This window comes from Leuciscus leuciscus, assembly GCF_965113295.1.
Source record: "Leuciscus leuciscus genome assembly, chromosome: 7".
Lineage (NCBI taxonomy): Eukaryota > Metazoa > Chordata > Actinopteri > Cypriniformes > Leuciscidae > Leuciscus > Leuciscus leuciscus.
The window spans coordinates 42,773,852-42,788,628 of record NC_138731.1 but is presented as its reverse complement, the minus strand read 5'-3'; the positions used below and the strand labels follow the sequence as shown (position 1 = coordinate 42,788,628).

The following is a 14,777-nucleotide window of genomic DNA, read 5'->3' as shown; positions in this document are numbered from 1 at the left end:
AAAGTTATTTGAGGTGATGCATGTATGAAAAAGCTGATTTCTTAAAGAAACAGTGACATTGGACTCTGTACTAACCCTATACATGTGTCTTGAGACGCAGGACACATCAGGTCATTACTAATGGCGCTTTTCCACTGCATGGTACGTCTCGGTTCGGCTCGGTACGGTTCGACTCGGCACGGAACGGTTCGGCTCGCTTCGCTTTTCCACTGCGTGGTACGACTCGGCTCGGTACGGCACGGTTCGGTTCGCTTTAGCTCGGTTGCTTTTCCACTGCAGTTAGTACCGCTTTAAAGTGGGTGGGACTGATCGTTATAGTTGCCGCCTCTACTGCCATGACATCATCGTAAACGCGCCACATTTCAAACGCACAACACAGGAATGGAGCCTGTCGAGGGGATGGTGTTCTTGATTCTCGGCATGTGGATGTTTTTAACTGCAAGACGGAGAAATGTATAATTATTCCAAAGACCGACTACAATGTGATGTGAAGGAGTTTAGACTTCTTAGGGTAAAAAATGGGTCCTTATACATTAACTTACTAAGTAAATTATGCATAATTACAAGCAACTAACCCTAAACCAAACCCTATTCCCAACCCTACCCTATAACTGATATTACTCAGTATGTAAATGTATAATTACACTGTAACAAGTACACCATAAAATACAGTGTAACCATAAATAAGGCCGAAACAGTGTGCACAAGTACATGAATGCATGTAAAAGGTAACTATTGCATAAAATATTTTTAAAAATAAAATACAAATACCTTAATAAATAAAAAATAATGTGATATATGAAACTATTCACAATAGTTTTAGGTAGGAGAAAAAAAAAAAATCCAAAATGCATAATATTTATATATTTATTTAAAACATATTAACATGCCTAAGACTTTTGCACAGTACTGTATATGTTCCTTTTTGAAATATCTGGTCAAAAAAAGGGGGAAAAAAAGAAAAAGGGTTATATTGTTGAGTCCTGATTCTGTTCCTGAGTAATGAGATCTAATTAGCAAACACAAAGGGCAATGTGTTAGAAAGTCGATGTTTGTTGATATGTGATAGTGTGAGTGTGTGTGTGTGTGTGTGTGTGTGTGTGTGTGTGTGTGTGTGTGTGTGTGTGTGTGTGTGTGTAGAGTGGGAGGAAGTTTGATGAAGGGCTCAGAGGAGGAAAATGAGACTTCAAAGTCACATCAGTGGTCTTTCATCCAGTCTCCATCCGAGATTCAGTAACAGGATCATTCTGTGCTCGGCTTCTGCTAGCGATGCACCAAAACAGACCTTGTGGTCCTTTGAAACTGTACACCTCTAAAGATGTTACGCTTGTTCTTGGGGTTTGAGCAAACAGTATACCTTTCTACACCCTTTACACCACGGTCAGTGGACAGGACTGACTCACGTGTGACAGCGAAGAACAAACAATGAGCACTGCAACATTTCACAGCGGGATAAATAAATCAAATAAATCAAAAGGTTAGATTATATTCAACGTGCCGCATCAATATAGAAGCCAAATTATGTGCTTCAAAACTTTTTTTAAATGTAGATATGAATTTAAACCCTGAACTATGTTCTTTTAATATGACTTTTGTAGTTAAGCATTTATTTTTTTCAACTCAAAATGTTTCATAATGTGGTTTCTGATAATGTGCAATATCTGCCACCTAGAATTAAGGGCATTTTTTCATCTTGTGTAAGGGCATTCGCTTATTAAATGTGTCTATGTTTCCTTCAATGCCAAATACTTACATTTACCCAATTACTTTAAGATTGTTACCAATAAAATTGTATTAGCATCAACAATAGCCATTTATACACTGCAAAGTTGGCCTTTTTGTCCCCTTATCTTGAATTTGGTGGCCTTTTTGTTTGCATTTTTGCCCCAATTCCATGTCAATTTCTGGCCCAACTTCAAATCCAATCAAAACTCAAATGAAAATGAAAATAAAATGATTTAATTCAATTGACTATCCTTCAAAAAGTCTTCACAAACATGGTCATTTAATGTATTTTTGCATCGAATGTTCAGCAAAAATGACTAGCTGATATATAATTGCTCATACCACTCACCCTAACTTAGACACACGGGATTGTTCTGTTCCTAAGTGTCCTTTTCTCTCCGCAGCAATGCAGTATGGTCTATCTGTCAATCTTCTTAGCGCCTTCACTCACAGGAGTCCTCTGAGGACCGGTCCTGTGATTCTGCTCTAAAATCACATCAAATTATCCAATAGACTCAAAGCGACACAGCATATGCCTCATCTTTTATTGATGGCATTCATCCCAGACCTCTTAGAGGGGAAAGTCACCCTCCAGCCCTTGACACAGAGTGACCGAAATATGAGAGTTCATTGAGCCGCAGTGCCAGGCTGTGTGAGATTACAATACTAAGACCACAGAGCAGAGCCATGACTCTTTCTTTATCCAACACCGTTGAATAAATCATTAAATCGACAGAATGTGTGGCATAATTATGTGTTGCATAATTCCTCAGTTTATAAAAAAAAGAAAAAAAAAAGCATTAAAACACAAGAAATAGAAATTCAAAAATACTAGATATGCACAAATATTCAAATTCTGGCCGATACAAATGAGTCGATCATTATTTAAATTTTATGGCCAATAATTGATCTTAATAATTGTATGAACTTATAAATAAGTAAATGTAAATAAAACACTGAAAAATCTATTGTTTTAGATGCTACAAGTGAATCACAAACGTTGAATTTTTTTAGATTTGATAGAAATTTCATTCAATTATTAATATAATTAAACGTTTTTCAATTAAGGGTGTGTTTACATGACAACGATGTACTAAAACAACGTTTTTCACGTACAGACAACAACGTTGTCAAAGCGATCCCCGTTCACACGGATCCGACGGAAACGACTAAAAACGCTGCGTTATACTTCTCGGCCAGTAGTTGGCGATGTCACTTGTAAAGAAACACTATACGCGTAATAGACTGAACGTGAAATATGCATATGCATGACCTCACCATTTTCACAAATTCATGTTTTTGTGGTTTGCACAGACGATAATTGTATCGTTTTCAGAAACTTAAGTGAACATTAGATGATTGCAAATATGATCTACATGTAAAAACAGGCGAAATGAACCAATATATGTAGAATATAGATACATTTTAAAACTATTCTTGAATATTAGCCGATAATCAATATGATTCTGATACATTGTGCATCCTTAGCAAATAATACACAGTTTCAAAAGAAGATATAAGACTTTATGCCAGTGTTAGCGAATCATTTACTTATCAATAATCAGTAGAAACATAGTCTCACTTCATAAAGATGATTTAATTGTCAAGTAATATACAGAAATCATTCACATAAGTGCTTTAATAACAAACACAAGCTCCACAATTCTGCTTTTACAATGGAAATGTTTCTCCATAGGCTTGTGCTGTCTCGCTGTAACCACAAATTGTGCCTTTTTATCTAAAAAACACCCACAAAAATAAGTCAAAATACTTTTTTGTGATAATCGACATCATGCCAAAGATGCTGCTGACTTGCAACGAGTGTGAAACAGTCCTCAGATCTCAGGCAAAACATTTCAGCTGTACGTCTCTCAATAATCTGCCTCGGACAATCTCTGATCGATAGACTGACCTCAGAGCCATTCGACCACATTGAAGCATTCATCAAGCAATAACTGCACATTGTTTCAAAGAGAACTGGGAATGGACTACAAATATGACCCTGTAAAGCAGCGATTGGATTGTGTATTCAACGGCCACAGTAATCGATCTTCATTTGGAGGAGCTGCCGTCTCGCAGCGAAACTGGGCTTAATGAGACACATACGGATAAACTGGGGCGCTGGAGGCCACACCGTTCATCTTATCTTCTACCACAGCAAATAAAACACCTCTCAAAGCGGTTTCCTAAATCATTAAGTCTTTCGGTGAGGGCTGTATGATAACAGTAGCTTAAAAATAATATCCTGATTTGGGTTGCACTTTAATCGTGATCACGATTTCTGATTCTCTCGATTAATTAAGCATAATCAGGTGATATTTGACCACTGGTAAAGATGTAAAAAAAAGTGGTAAAGTTGAGGTTGATTTGTGCTTAAAGGGATAGTTCACCCAAAAATGAAAATTAGCCCATGATTTACTCACTCGTCTCAAGCCATCCTAGGTGTGTATGGCATTCTTCTTTGAAGGAGTTATATTAAAAAATGTCCTGGCTAATCCAAGCTTTATAATGGGAGTGAATGGCTGGTGAAAAAGTCGTCTGGTGGTAGCTAGTTATTTTAGATTATAAAGTTATAAATGTGGGTATTTTTCTTACAAAAAATCATGGCTTCGCATCAGAAGACCTTTTTTAACCCCCCGGAGCAGTGCGGAGTACTTTTATAATGGATGAATGCACTTTTTTGGGATTCAAATTTTCACCAGCCATTCACTCCCATTATAAAGCTTGGATTAGCCAGGACATTTTTTAATATAAATCCGATTGTATTTGTCTGAAAGAAGAATGTCACGTACACCTTAGGATGGCTTGAGGGTGAGTAAATCATGGGGTAATTTTAATTTGGTTGGTTGAACTATCCCTTTAAGTGCAATCAATTTCTAAAATGACAATAATCGTGATTAATAATCCATTAACCATTACAGTGCAGCCCTAATCTTGATATTTGTCTGCGTTTTCTCCAGAAATGAAAGTTCGGGTGGTACTCACGGCTGACAGAGCTTGACCAGGTCGTGGTCGGTGGTGTTTGGCGGTAACCCACGAATGTAGAGGTTAGTTTTACTGAGCTGCTCCCAGCCGGCCGTGCTGCTGCTGCTGCTGCTGTGATTGGTGCTGCTGTTGGTCCCGGGACTGGGCGGAGCCATCGGGTGGGAGGCGGGGCCAACGGGGGGCTGGTGGGGGGGACACACACAAAACAAAGCTAAAGTCAGAGTGGAACAAGGTCACAGAAAGAAAGCAGGGAAGTGAAAAGTACACAGTGAGAAAGAAATAGCCTAGGCAGAAGAAGTACTGTATATTGGACAGAAAAAAGCACAACTAATCCAGCAAACGTATGAGCATCACTGAACTTACTTGTGACGCTATTTTCTTCTAGAAACAAACTTTGTTGCATTATTTTCACTGTAAAGCTAATTTGAAACAATCTGTATTGTAAAAGGTGCTATAGAAATAAAGACTTGACTACTGACTAGTGGCATTTCCCCAAATTTTGAACAGAATCAAACGCAAAACGATGAAAAACAGCTGAAATGTGTAATTATTTGATGTTAAAATGCTTCCTCTGTTTTCCTTTTTTGAGAAACGATTCCAGAAACACAATTTCACTCCCAATGAGTCCAACTGATAAACCAGGCACACATTTACGTTTGTTAGTGTGAATTGTTGGGACTTTGGGACACACCTTGTGAAGTAAACCGGGACGTCTGGTCACCCTATTATAAGTTATGAGATGAACATGACTGTCAAAGAGCCGCCCAAACCTTCGTCACACTCATTATAAAGACTGAGGAGGAAGTTAAACAACCTGTAATTTAGGTTTGCTTATGCAGTGTTGTACATGAATACACCATCCTTAAATTTAGTCACCCTCATGTTGTTTCAAACCTGAATGCGGATACATTAATGCTATTCAAACTTTTAAACAAAATATTGGTCTATTTGAAATAATAAGTGTTTTACTCTCAGCTACTCTGAACACATTTTACCATGTTTATATCCATTATGTGGTTTTCTTAATGCAATCTCAGTGTTGAAATGTAAAAATGTTTCCAGTCTAGGCCCATTTACATTTGTAAAGATGCATTTGGCGGGGAAAAAAGAAAATAATTTTAAGGCCGACATCATTTATAAGATATTTTTCTTACAAAAACGCATTGTTTCGCTTCAGAAGTTACAAATATGGATATTTTTTATTACAAAAAGGAAAAAATATTTTTAACCCCCTGGAGTCGTATGGATTACTTTTATGAAGTATTGATGTGCTTTTTTGGGCTTCGAAAACTATTCACTACCATTACAAAGCTTGGAAGAGCCAGGATACATTTTTTTTACAAATAACTCCGATTGTGTTTGGCTGAAAGATGAAAGTCATATACACCTAGGATGGCTTAGTAAATTATGGGATAATTCAAATGTTTGCGTGAACAACTAACCCTTTAATTTCAGTAAATCATTCATTTTTTCATTCATTCAATCATTCATTCGTTTCAGTGATCACTATTAATTAATGCTGTCCAAAAGAGAAGGTATTAGCTTGCTTTTACAAACCTAACAAAGAGTAACTCCAAGTCTAATCTCCAAGAGCAAACATAAAACACAAGCTGCAACAAATGCAAAACAGGAAAGCAATGTCGTAGCTCGGATAAAACAGGACCTAAAGGAAGCATGTTTACAAAGATTTTTTGTTGGGAAAAATTTCGGCAACAGTGCATGGGTGCAAATCTTTGTCAAGTTAAGATGGTTAATGCTCACATTTCGTAAAGATTGCAAAACATGTCCGTTTCTGATTCACCAATAGAATAAGTTTGGTTTAACATATGCTTTTCAATTTAAGCAGGAGATGCATCAATGCATTGCTTTCTCCCTCCAACTCACTGGTAGTGTACAGGATCTCCGAAATCTCCTCAGCTCAAATGCTACACTGCTCATGTTTGTCAGTACTAGGATGAGTATCTGGCAGCGCTGTGATCCATATCTGCAGTGCAGTCTCTTCTACTTCAGAAAGCAGTTGTCAGCATAAAGTGGGTCCACAGGGGCCGGAAGCTCTGACCTAGGAGCAAAGCTGTCGGAGAGGACGCTTTGAGAATCTAAAGGAAGTGAATGCGGCACAAGAGGCCGAAGGGCGAGCGCTGTTGTGCTGAAGCCTTTTGTAAGAGCTTGATATGTGCAGATGTACGACAGCACTTCGTTTTTATCTCTGATATTCAGTGCAGGTGAATCATGCTTGTTTCATTGAACGTCTACAACAATTTCAAGAGGATTACAAGGAATTATTTATTTCTACGGTAAAATATTTGTCATATTTGCATGCATGAAATGCATGCATTGCCTAGTAATTGGTGGATAAGTTTGCAATATTCAAAATGTCCGCCCCGCTACCCCATTTAAGCAAGTGACTTAAATTTTGACAATAAATTCCCACTCCTCATGCCGAACGAGAACCGAACAGCACCTTAATGAGGAACTAATATGAAGGTTGGCTTTTACTCACAACGCTTTCCTGAAGGTATAATCCCGGGGAAAAGCACTTGAGTCTTTCTCTGCAGTCCTGAGAAACATGTAAACGCAATCATAAGTTTTAATAAATTTAGTGAGGCAATTTTTGATGCAATAGAAGTGTACAGGAATGAAGGAGGCCATTCTGATTCAAAATAAATAAAGTCTACAGCAGTCTATACTCCAGTGAAGTTGCAAAAGACTTGATTTAGCGAAAGAAGGTCATACCTTTGGATATAGCTTTTATATGCAAAATTTAAATATAGAGTTAAATATAATATCTATCAAGCCGAAGACTGATATTAAGTTACTTGACTTTTTAATATTCAGCACAATAAAAAAAAACACAGTTTTTTGGTTCCTACGGATGCAATAAAGATATTTTTGGTCATAATAGTGGTGAATGTGTTGTGGTTTATCATGCATGATTTATTTTGTACACATGCTAGATTCAGTAAAAGGGATGGAATTAGGGATGCACCGATTGGGAAATTCTGGGCCGATACCGATACCGATGTTTAACATAACAACTTGGCCAGTGGCCGATGCCGATGTTTTTTCTTTTTGTTATTTATTCCTTCTTTTGTGCCACGGAAACATACAAGTCTTTCGGCTCTTGATCACACTATCCTAGAATGAGCACAAATTCAATCAGACCAATTTATGAAACAAAAAAAACCTTTAATGTCACTTTCTGGTTGACAGTTATAACCTTATTTATAAGTTCTTTTTCAGTTGTTATGAAGAGCAATATGAGAGAGAAATTTGGTAATCATTGTCTGACCCAACAAAAAAAACATTATAATATTCATTTTATTTTTCGTGTTCGCATTTATGAGGGAAAAAACACGGGTGAATGTTCATACCAAAATATTAAATTTTAAGCGCGCACGCGCTCTTCTGCGAGAGAGAGAGAGAGAGAGAGAGAGAGAGAGAGAGAGAGAGAGAGAGAGAGCCCCGACCGCGCGCGCGCTCTCACTCACTATTCACAGCGGTCAAGCTTCCCCGTACTTTTTGACAAGAGTCCTTGACAGGGAGGCCAGAGTTTCTTTGCAGCGCAAGTCGGCGGCGGTGTGTACAGTTAACGCTCTATCTGTTGACGGCGCTGAGGGAAAAGCTCCCGCCACTGGAAGAAGCAGTCGCCGCCCATTTGTGTCCTCCTGCGCACCCATCAAAGCCGTGCAGAACGTCTTCAGCACTCGCGGATCGTGCATACTCCGCCGCTTCTTCTGCTACACACCATGGTCGTTCTTTTCTCGAGAAAAGGAGTTTTCTCATAGAAAATAAATAAATAAATGCGTCATTGTACCCAGCACTTCTGAAAATGCACTTCCGAATGCGTCTCTGTCCCCAGCATATCAAACCAAACTGACGCCCATGTGACATCGGCGAATGTCATTTTTATTTCCCGATGGCCGATGGCAGTTAACGAGGCAAATATCGGCCGTTACCGATGTTAAGCCGATGCATCGGTGCATCCCTAGATGGAATATATGAACTATAGGTCAAATAAAAATTCTACTAGACAAAATATCAGAAGGTATGAAAGAATCTTTGTACAGTGAGAACTGGACCTTCGGATTGATTTCTCAAATATAAACGTAAATGTCACAAGGATCCATTCGAAAACTTCATAATCAGACCCCAAATGTGAGGGCGCATTGAAAATCGTTGGGAATTTCTGAACGGGCTGGGGATCTGTTGAGGTCAATGCTTTGCTGGCTTCATTCTCCGCACTATAAAAGAGTTCTTGTGTGGTAAAGACATCACTTCCGTCCTGTTTTGTATGGACACAGATGTTCTGTGCTGTGGAGGTCTTCCTGCTCAAGTGCCCTCGCAGTTCAACTGTGATTATCCCGCTCGCTCTTTTGTGGAAGTAACAAGGAGGAGGAAGCGTTGGGAATCTCTGGTATGCAGCAGTGACACAGTTGACTGGATGAGTTTCAAGACTGGAGTGGAAAACTGCCTTTTACACAACTTCTGCTCCAACATTAAACTAACAGAAAGTTCATTGTGAGAACACATTCCTTTAGTTTTACATGATAGTGCACATGATATTATTTCACGTGTCACATGACCGGAAAACACCAATGAGGAACTAATCTAAAGGCTGGTTTTTAGAAGCCTAAACATTTTCCTGTCGGTATAATTACCAGAAAAAGTCATTAATCTTCCACTTCTGTCTTGTCTGCAGTCTAGAGACCCATTTGAACACACTAAGTGTAACGCAATGTTATGTCATTGTTACATGTTACATGTCATTTCTGTAGTAATAACTATAAAAACATGCAATTAACCCTAAACCAAACCCTCATCCTAATCCTAACCCTATAGTAAGTACATATAGTTACTTAATACTTAAATGTAGAATTACACTGTAATACTGACACCTTAAAATAAAGGGTTACACTTTATTTTAAGGTGTCTTTGTTACACTGTAATTATACATTTAAGTATTAAGTAACTATATGTACTTACTATAGGGTTAGGATTAGGATGAGGGTTTGGTTTAGGGTTAGTTACATGTAATATGCATAATTTATCGTTATTACTATAGTAACTACATGTAACATATGTCACAAAGACACTAAAATAAAGTGTTACCAAATTATGCAATAATATGTATTTGCATATGCAACAATCTTAGCATGAATTCTGAAGGTACCGTTCTGATTCAAAATAAAGCCTATGTTCCTGTTTCTGTGCTATGAAAATGTAATAAAAAAGTTTATATGTAGAACACTGAAAGAAACATGAACATGTACTGTAACATGACTTATTAGAGGAAAGTCATTCAAGAAGCCAGCTTTAAAAAATGATCTGCATTATGTTATTAATATGCAAATGCAAGTTCACCAGAGAGCTTTAATTTGAGAGTAAAAGTTCAACTCTCATATAATAGCATACATTGTTTGTACTGGATATGAGGCGTAGATGTCAAATAAGATTTTGGGAATAGTGCTACGGGCTTATTAGATGAATATTACTTCATGCTGTCACTGAGCACTTCTGTTTACTTCTATTAGTATTATTTACGCTTTGACTCACATTTAACCAAACAATTCACCCAAAAATGACCTTACCTCCGAGCCACTTGGGCCATGTATTATTTTTCTTCTTCTAAGATGAAAGTAGTCTATATGATTTATGCACTATATTTTGATAGCATTTAGCAAAAAATTAACTGAAATTTAAGTCAAGCACTCTCAAAACTCTCAAAGACATACGTATGAACCACTTTTATGGTGAATTTTGTCTTTTTTGGAGTGTGACAATATAAAAAACACTGTACTTTTTCATGATTTTGGAAAACACAAATTCAGATGGACATGAGAATGAGTCAAATAATTTTGGGTGAAGTGTCCCTAAAGGTGCAGTGAGCGATTCCTGGTAAACGCTGTTGATATCTGAAGTCACCAAAACAAACACGCCCCTACCAAAGAGGATCACATCCCTATCCTGATGCCTCCGCCCCCATATTCATATTCATATTCAACAATGGTGACATCAATAAGTAAAAGCAATTTGTGTTACTACGACAATTTAGGTTGAATGTCTAATTGATATTTAGCCCCTCTATTCCTTCCATGGCAAAGTCCAAAACAAACAAACATGGTTTTCAAGAACAGGTCCCTAATATATTACATATGTGACAAGATTAAAGGGTCATAGTGATCACTAAAAGGGGAACCAAAAGAAAAACCATATATTAGGAGTGTTATCTCACTTTTCGGACACACTTTAGGAGCCGATGCTTGAAATGGGCGATGGAGGAGGTTTAGACGTTCCAGGCTTATATTAATATTAATAATAATAATAATGAAAATGAAAAAACAAGCGAAGATGACACACGGGTGATTTCAAGCAAAAGACAGCATATCTTAAGTTATATAAAGCAACCTCGGCGTCTGTTTAGGCCTTCCCGCTCCTTAAGGTCTCCTTAAGGTGATTGGCTCACTCTCTCTCCTCCCCCATCATGAGTGGACACGCCCCTTACTGCTGATTGGCTTACTCTCTCTCCTCCCCTCTCATGAGTGGACACGCCCCTTACTGCTGATTGGCTCACTCTCTCTCCTCCCCTATCATGAGTGGACACGCCCCTTACTGCTGATTGGCTCGCTCACTATCTCTCCTCCCCTCTCATGAGTGGACACGCCCCTTATTGCTGATTGGCTCTCTCTCCTCCCCTCTCATGAGTGGACACGCCCCTTACTGCTGATTGGCTCACTCACTATCTCTCCTCCCCTCTCATGAGTGGACACGCCCCTTATTGCTGATTGGCTCTCTCTCCTACCCTCTCATGAGTGGACACGCCCCTTACTGCTGATTGGCTCACTCTCTCTCCTCCCCTCTCATGAGTGGACACGCCCTTACTGCTGATTGGCTCACTCTCTCTCCTCCCCTATCACGAGTGGACACGCCCCTTACTGCTGATTGGCTCACACTCTCTCTTCCCCTCTCATGAGTGGACACGCCCTTATTGCTGATTGGCTCACTCTCTCTCCTCCCCTATCACGGGTGGACACGCCCCTTACTGCTGATTGGCTACATGTGTGTTTCGGTGCTCGGTCCGATCCACTTTTCAATGGCGTTTTTCAAAAACTGCTTCCTGCACCTTTAATTCCCACACAAAGGCAGAGACAGCAGTGAAAATCCCCAAGATTGGCAGGTGCTGAAAAGCACAGATCTGAGCTCCATGAAATCCAGTAGTGCCGAACAAAATATCATTTCATTAAAGGTCTACACAACAAAGACAGCATTTAGGGGTCAGGGCAGAGTCAATGTCCTATTGAAATGGCCTGGAAACCCTTTGGCCGCTCTTTATGCCATTGTCCAATGCAGCTGCGTAAAGGCGAAACCACAAGACTGGATAAATAAGACAAGCTCGAGTTTAAAAAGAAGGCGGCGGTGGATTATTAAAGGTCACTTAAATCTGCCTTGATATGAATTCCTCCAACACTACAGATACTGAACATTTCAGGGCAATTAAAGCTTCTCTTTCTATCAATGGCATGTTTTGACATCTGAAATTAGGCAGCAAAGTCTCCTTGTGTTCAGGTGTTTTAGTCCAATTTAAATGCATGCTTTCACATGGGTTTCTGGCTTAAAGGCATAAGGAACAGCAACTTTACACAATCAACAAGCAAACCAATCCTATGCATTTTAATGCCTAATTAGCCAAAGTCACACCAAAGTTCATTCTCAAGTTTAAATGAAGTTCAAGTTTTAAAGCAACAATACTAAAGTTAAAAGCACATCCGGTCACTCTATTTCTCCATTCAAGTCGTGCTTTTAGAGCTTAATGAAAATATAACAAGCTAAAGGAAGGCTTTATTTGTTTGTGTCAGTGAAAAAAAAAAAAGGGGGTAGTTAAAATACTATCCAATATGACATTGCTTTTGCTTTGTTCCTGTACGGCTGATTCTGAGAAGGCCTTGGGAAATAAAACGCCCCTGGTTTTTCTACTTCAGATGAAAATAAACTCGTCATCCTGTAAAGCACAATGACTTTATGCTATTAGTCAAGTGTTCTGAGAGGATCCACTGGAAAACAGCACGGTTAGTCACGTTGCCGGTCAAGCGGGAAGTCCTTGAAGCGTGCTAATCTCTTTAAATGCTCGCAGGATGAATAGTTTTAGCAGAATCACATCCTTTGACATCCTATTCATGCAAAAAAAAATAAAGTAGCTTTTATTTTCAAATTAAGAAACAATACAATCGGACAGCACAACAAAACACGCACTTTCAGGACAAACTAAGAGCGCTCATCTGATCTTTGCATTGGAGAAACAGGAAATGAGGCGCAAACAAGTGGACAAAGAACATCTTTGAGGGACGAGAAACCAGTGTTTCCCCTCGAAGGTCCTCCGGCCTGACTGAAACACACACATTCCCAGAGCGGAACGGGCTTTTCTTAGGAACTCAAAGCTTGTTTTGTATCTCGCATCTGTTTGACCATTCAGCTCTGCGGGGAGAGACTGGCTTTCTTATCAGAGAACCGCAGACCTAGTCAGCCCATCATATCCGTGCTGGAAATACACTGACGACTTCCAGTAAACCGGCCTCACCCCCATGCGTCGAGATCCCTCTCGGCTGCTGAACGGGCCTATGAATATATGCATAATCCTCTTGAGCGCATATAGCCGAGCCCTTCCTCTTCCAAGCCTCCTTCCTATCCTTCTATCAAGAGGTCAATCTCTTCTGCTGATAAATCACATTTCATCATTAGGAGACGCAATAAAAGCATGCGATTCGCAACAAGGCGACTCCAAACAGCGACACTTATCTGATCCCAACATGACGCGCTGATGTGACAAGGTCACCTAAACCAATCTACACCGACCGCAAAGAGTTACGGATCACATGAAACACATCTGACCCCCAAATCAGATTAAAAAACAGTATTAAATTAAAGGCATTGTGTTTTATTTTCAAGAGAAGTGAAGACTTATTTTTTTTTGCCAAAATTCTCATTACCGTAATGCAGACATTTTGACTTTTCAGTTTTTCTTCCCAATTCCCATTATTCTTTAATTGTGAGTAATGTGATATGTTAATGTTTTGATGCATTACAGTAATTTTTTTATAATAATCATTTAAATTATTTACAACATATAATTGCATAAAATGTAAATAAATATAAATGTCTCTCTCTCTCTCTCTCTCTCTCTCTCTCTCTATATATATATATATATATATATATATATATATATATATAGTTTTTGGTTTGGCATTAAAGTAATGAGAATTTGAGAGGGAATTGTCATGAAAATTTGTCATATTCTTCATGCAAAAGCCAGAAATCCAACTGAAATATGACTTTTCTTTGCAGGTTTCACCCAAAAAGACTTCAAAACCGCACTTCAAAGAACATGTAACTATTAAAGCCACAATTAAAGTCAAATAAGCTTTCTTTTTTACCCATTTACAATTATGTGACGTCCTCATTGTGGCCAGAATTTGCAAAATATCATCCTCAACATACATTTCCACCAAAATGTTTTGAAATTTGTAATTGTCTTTATGCACAATCTCCAAATAAGGCTTAAATATGACTTGGACGTGTTCAAGATCGGTGGTGCGTGTGAAATGCATGGGGTGAGATTAGAGAAGGCTTTAACGAACAGTGTCAATATGAAAACACACACAAGGTGCATTAATTCAGCACTGTGACTTTTGACCATTTACAGGCCGGTGAAGTAGATTAACCACTGAAACCAAACACACACACACACACACACACACACACACACACACACACACACACACACACACACACACACATCAGAGCGGGCAGGGCTGTGAATGTATATTCCCATCAGAGGAAAATGCAGTGACGTACATGAGACACGTAAAAACTTGTTCAAATAGAGGCCTATTTTTAAACTCGTGGGACGGGTTTGATTCGGGGGGGGGGGGGGTGAAAATTGTGAATGAGTCGATGCAGTAACACAATAAAAATGAAAAGCTAACACAACAAAAACACACCCATCAGAGGCGAGCATTTGATTGGAAGGGCACGAATGACAGCTATTCTTTATGGATTAGTTTCATGGAAGTGCC

The 14,777-nt window shown here is 38.9% G+C and overlaps 1 protein-coding gene across 4 annotated transcripts in view; it reads right to left on the bottom strand.

Annotated features, from left to right (window-relative positions):
• rbms1b (RNA binding motif, single stranded interacting protein 1b) overlaps positions 1–14,777 on the bottom strand; it is an 82,625-nt gene that overhangs the window by 49,612 nt on the left and 18,236 nt on the right. For all 4 annotated transcript variants that reach the window (XM_082174762.1, XM_082174761.1, XM_082174764.1 and 1 more), the window contains one exon: positions 4,711–4,892. In XM_082174762.1, the coding sequence (XP_082030888.1) occupies positions 4,711–4,892 (182 nt within the window). The remainder of the gene's footprint in view (positions 1–4,710; positions 4,893–14,777) is intronic.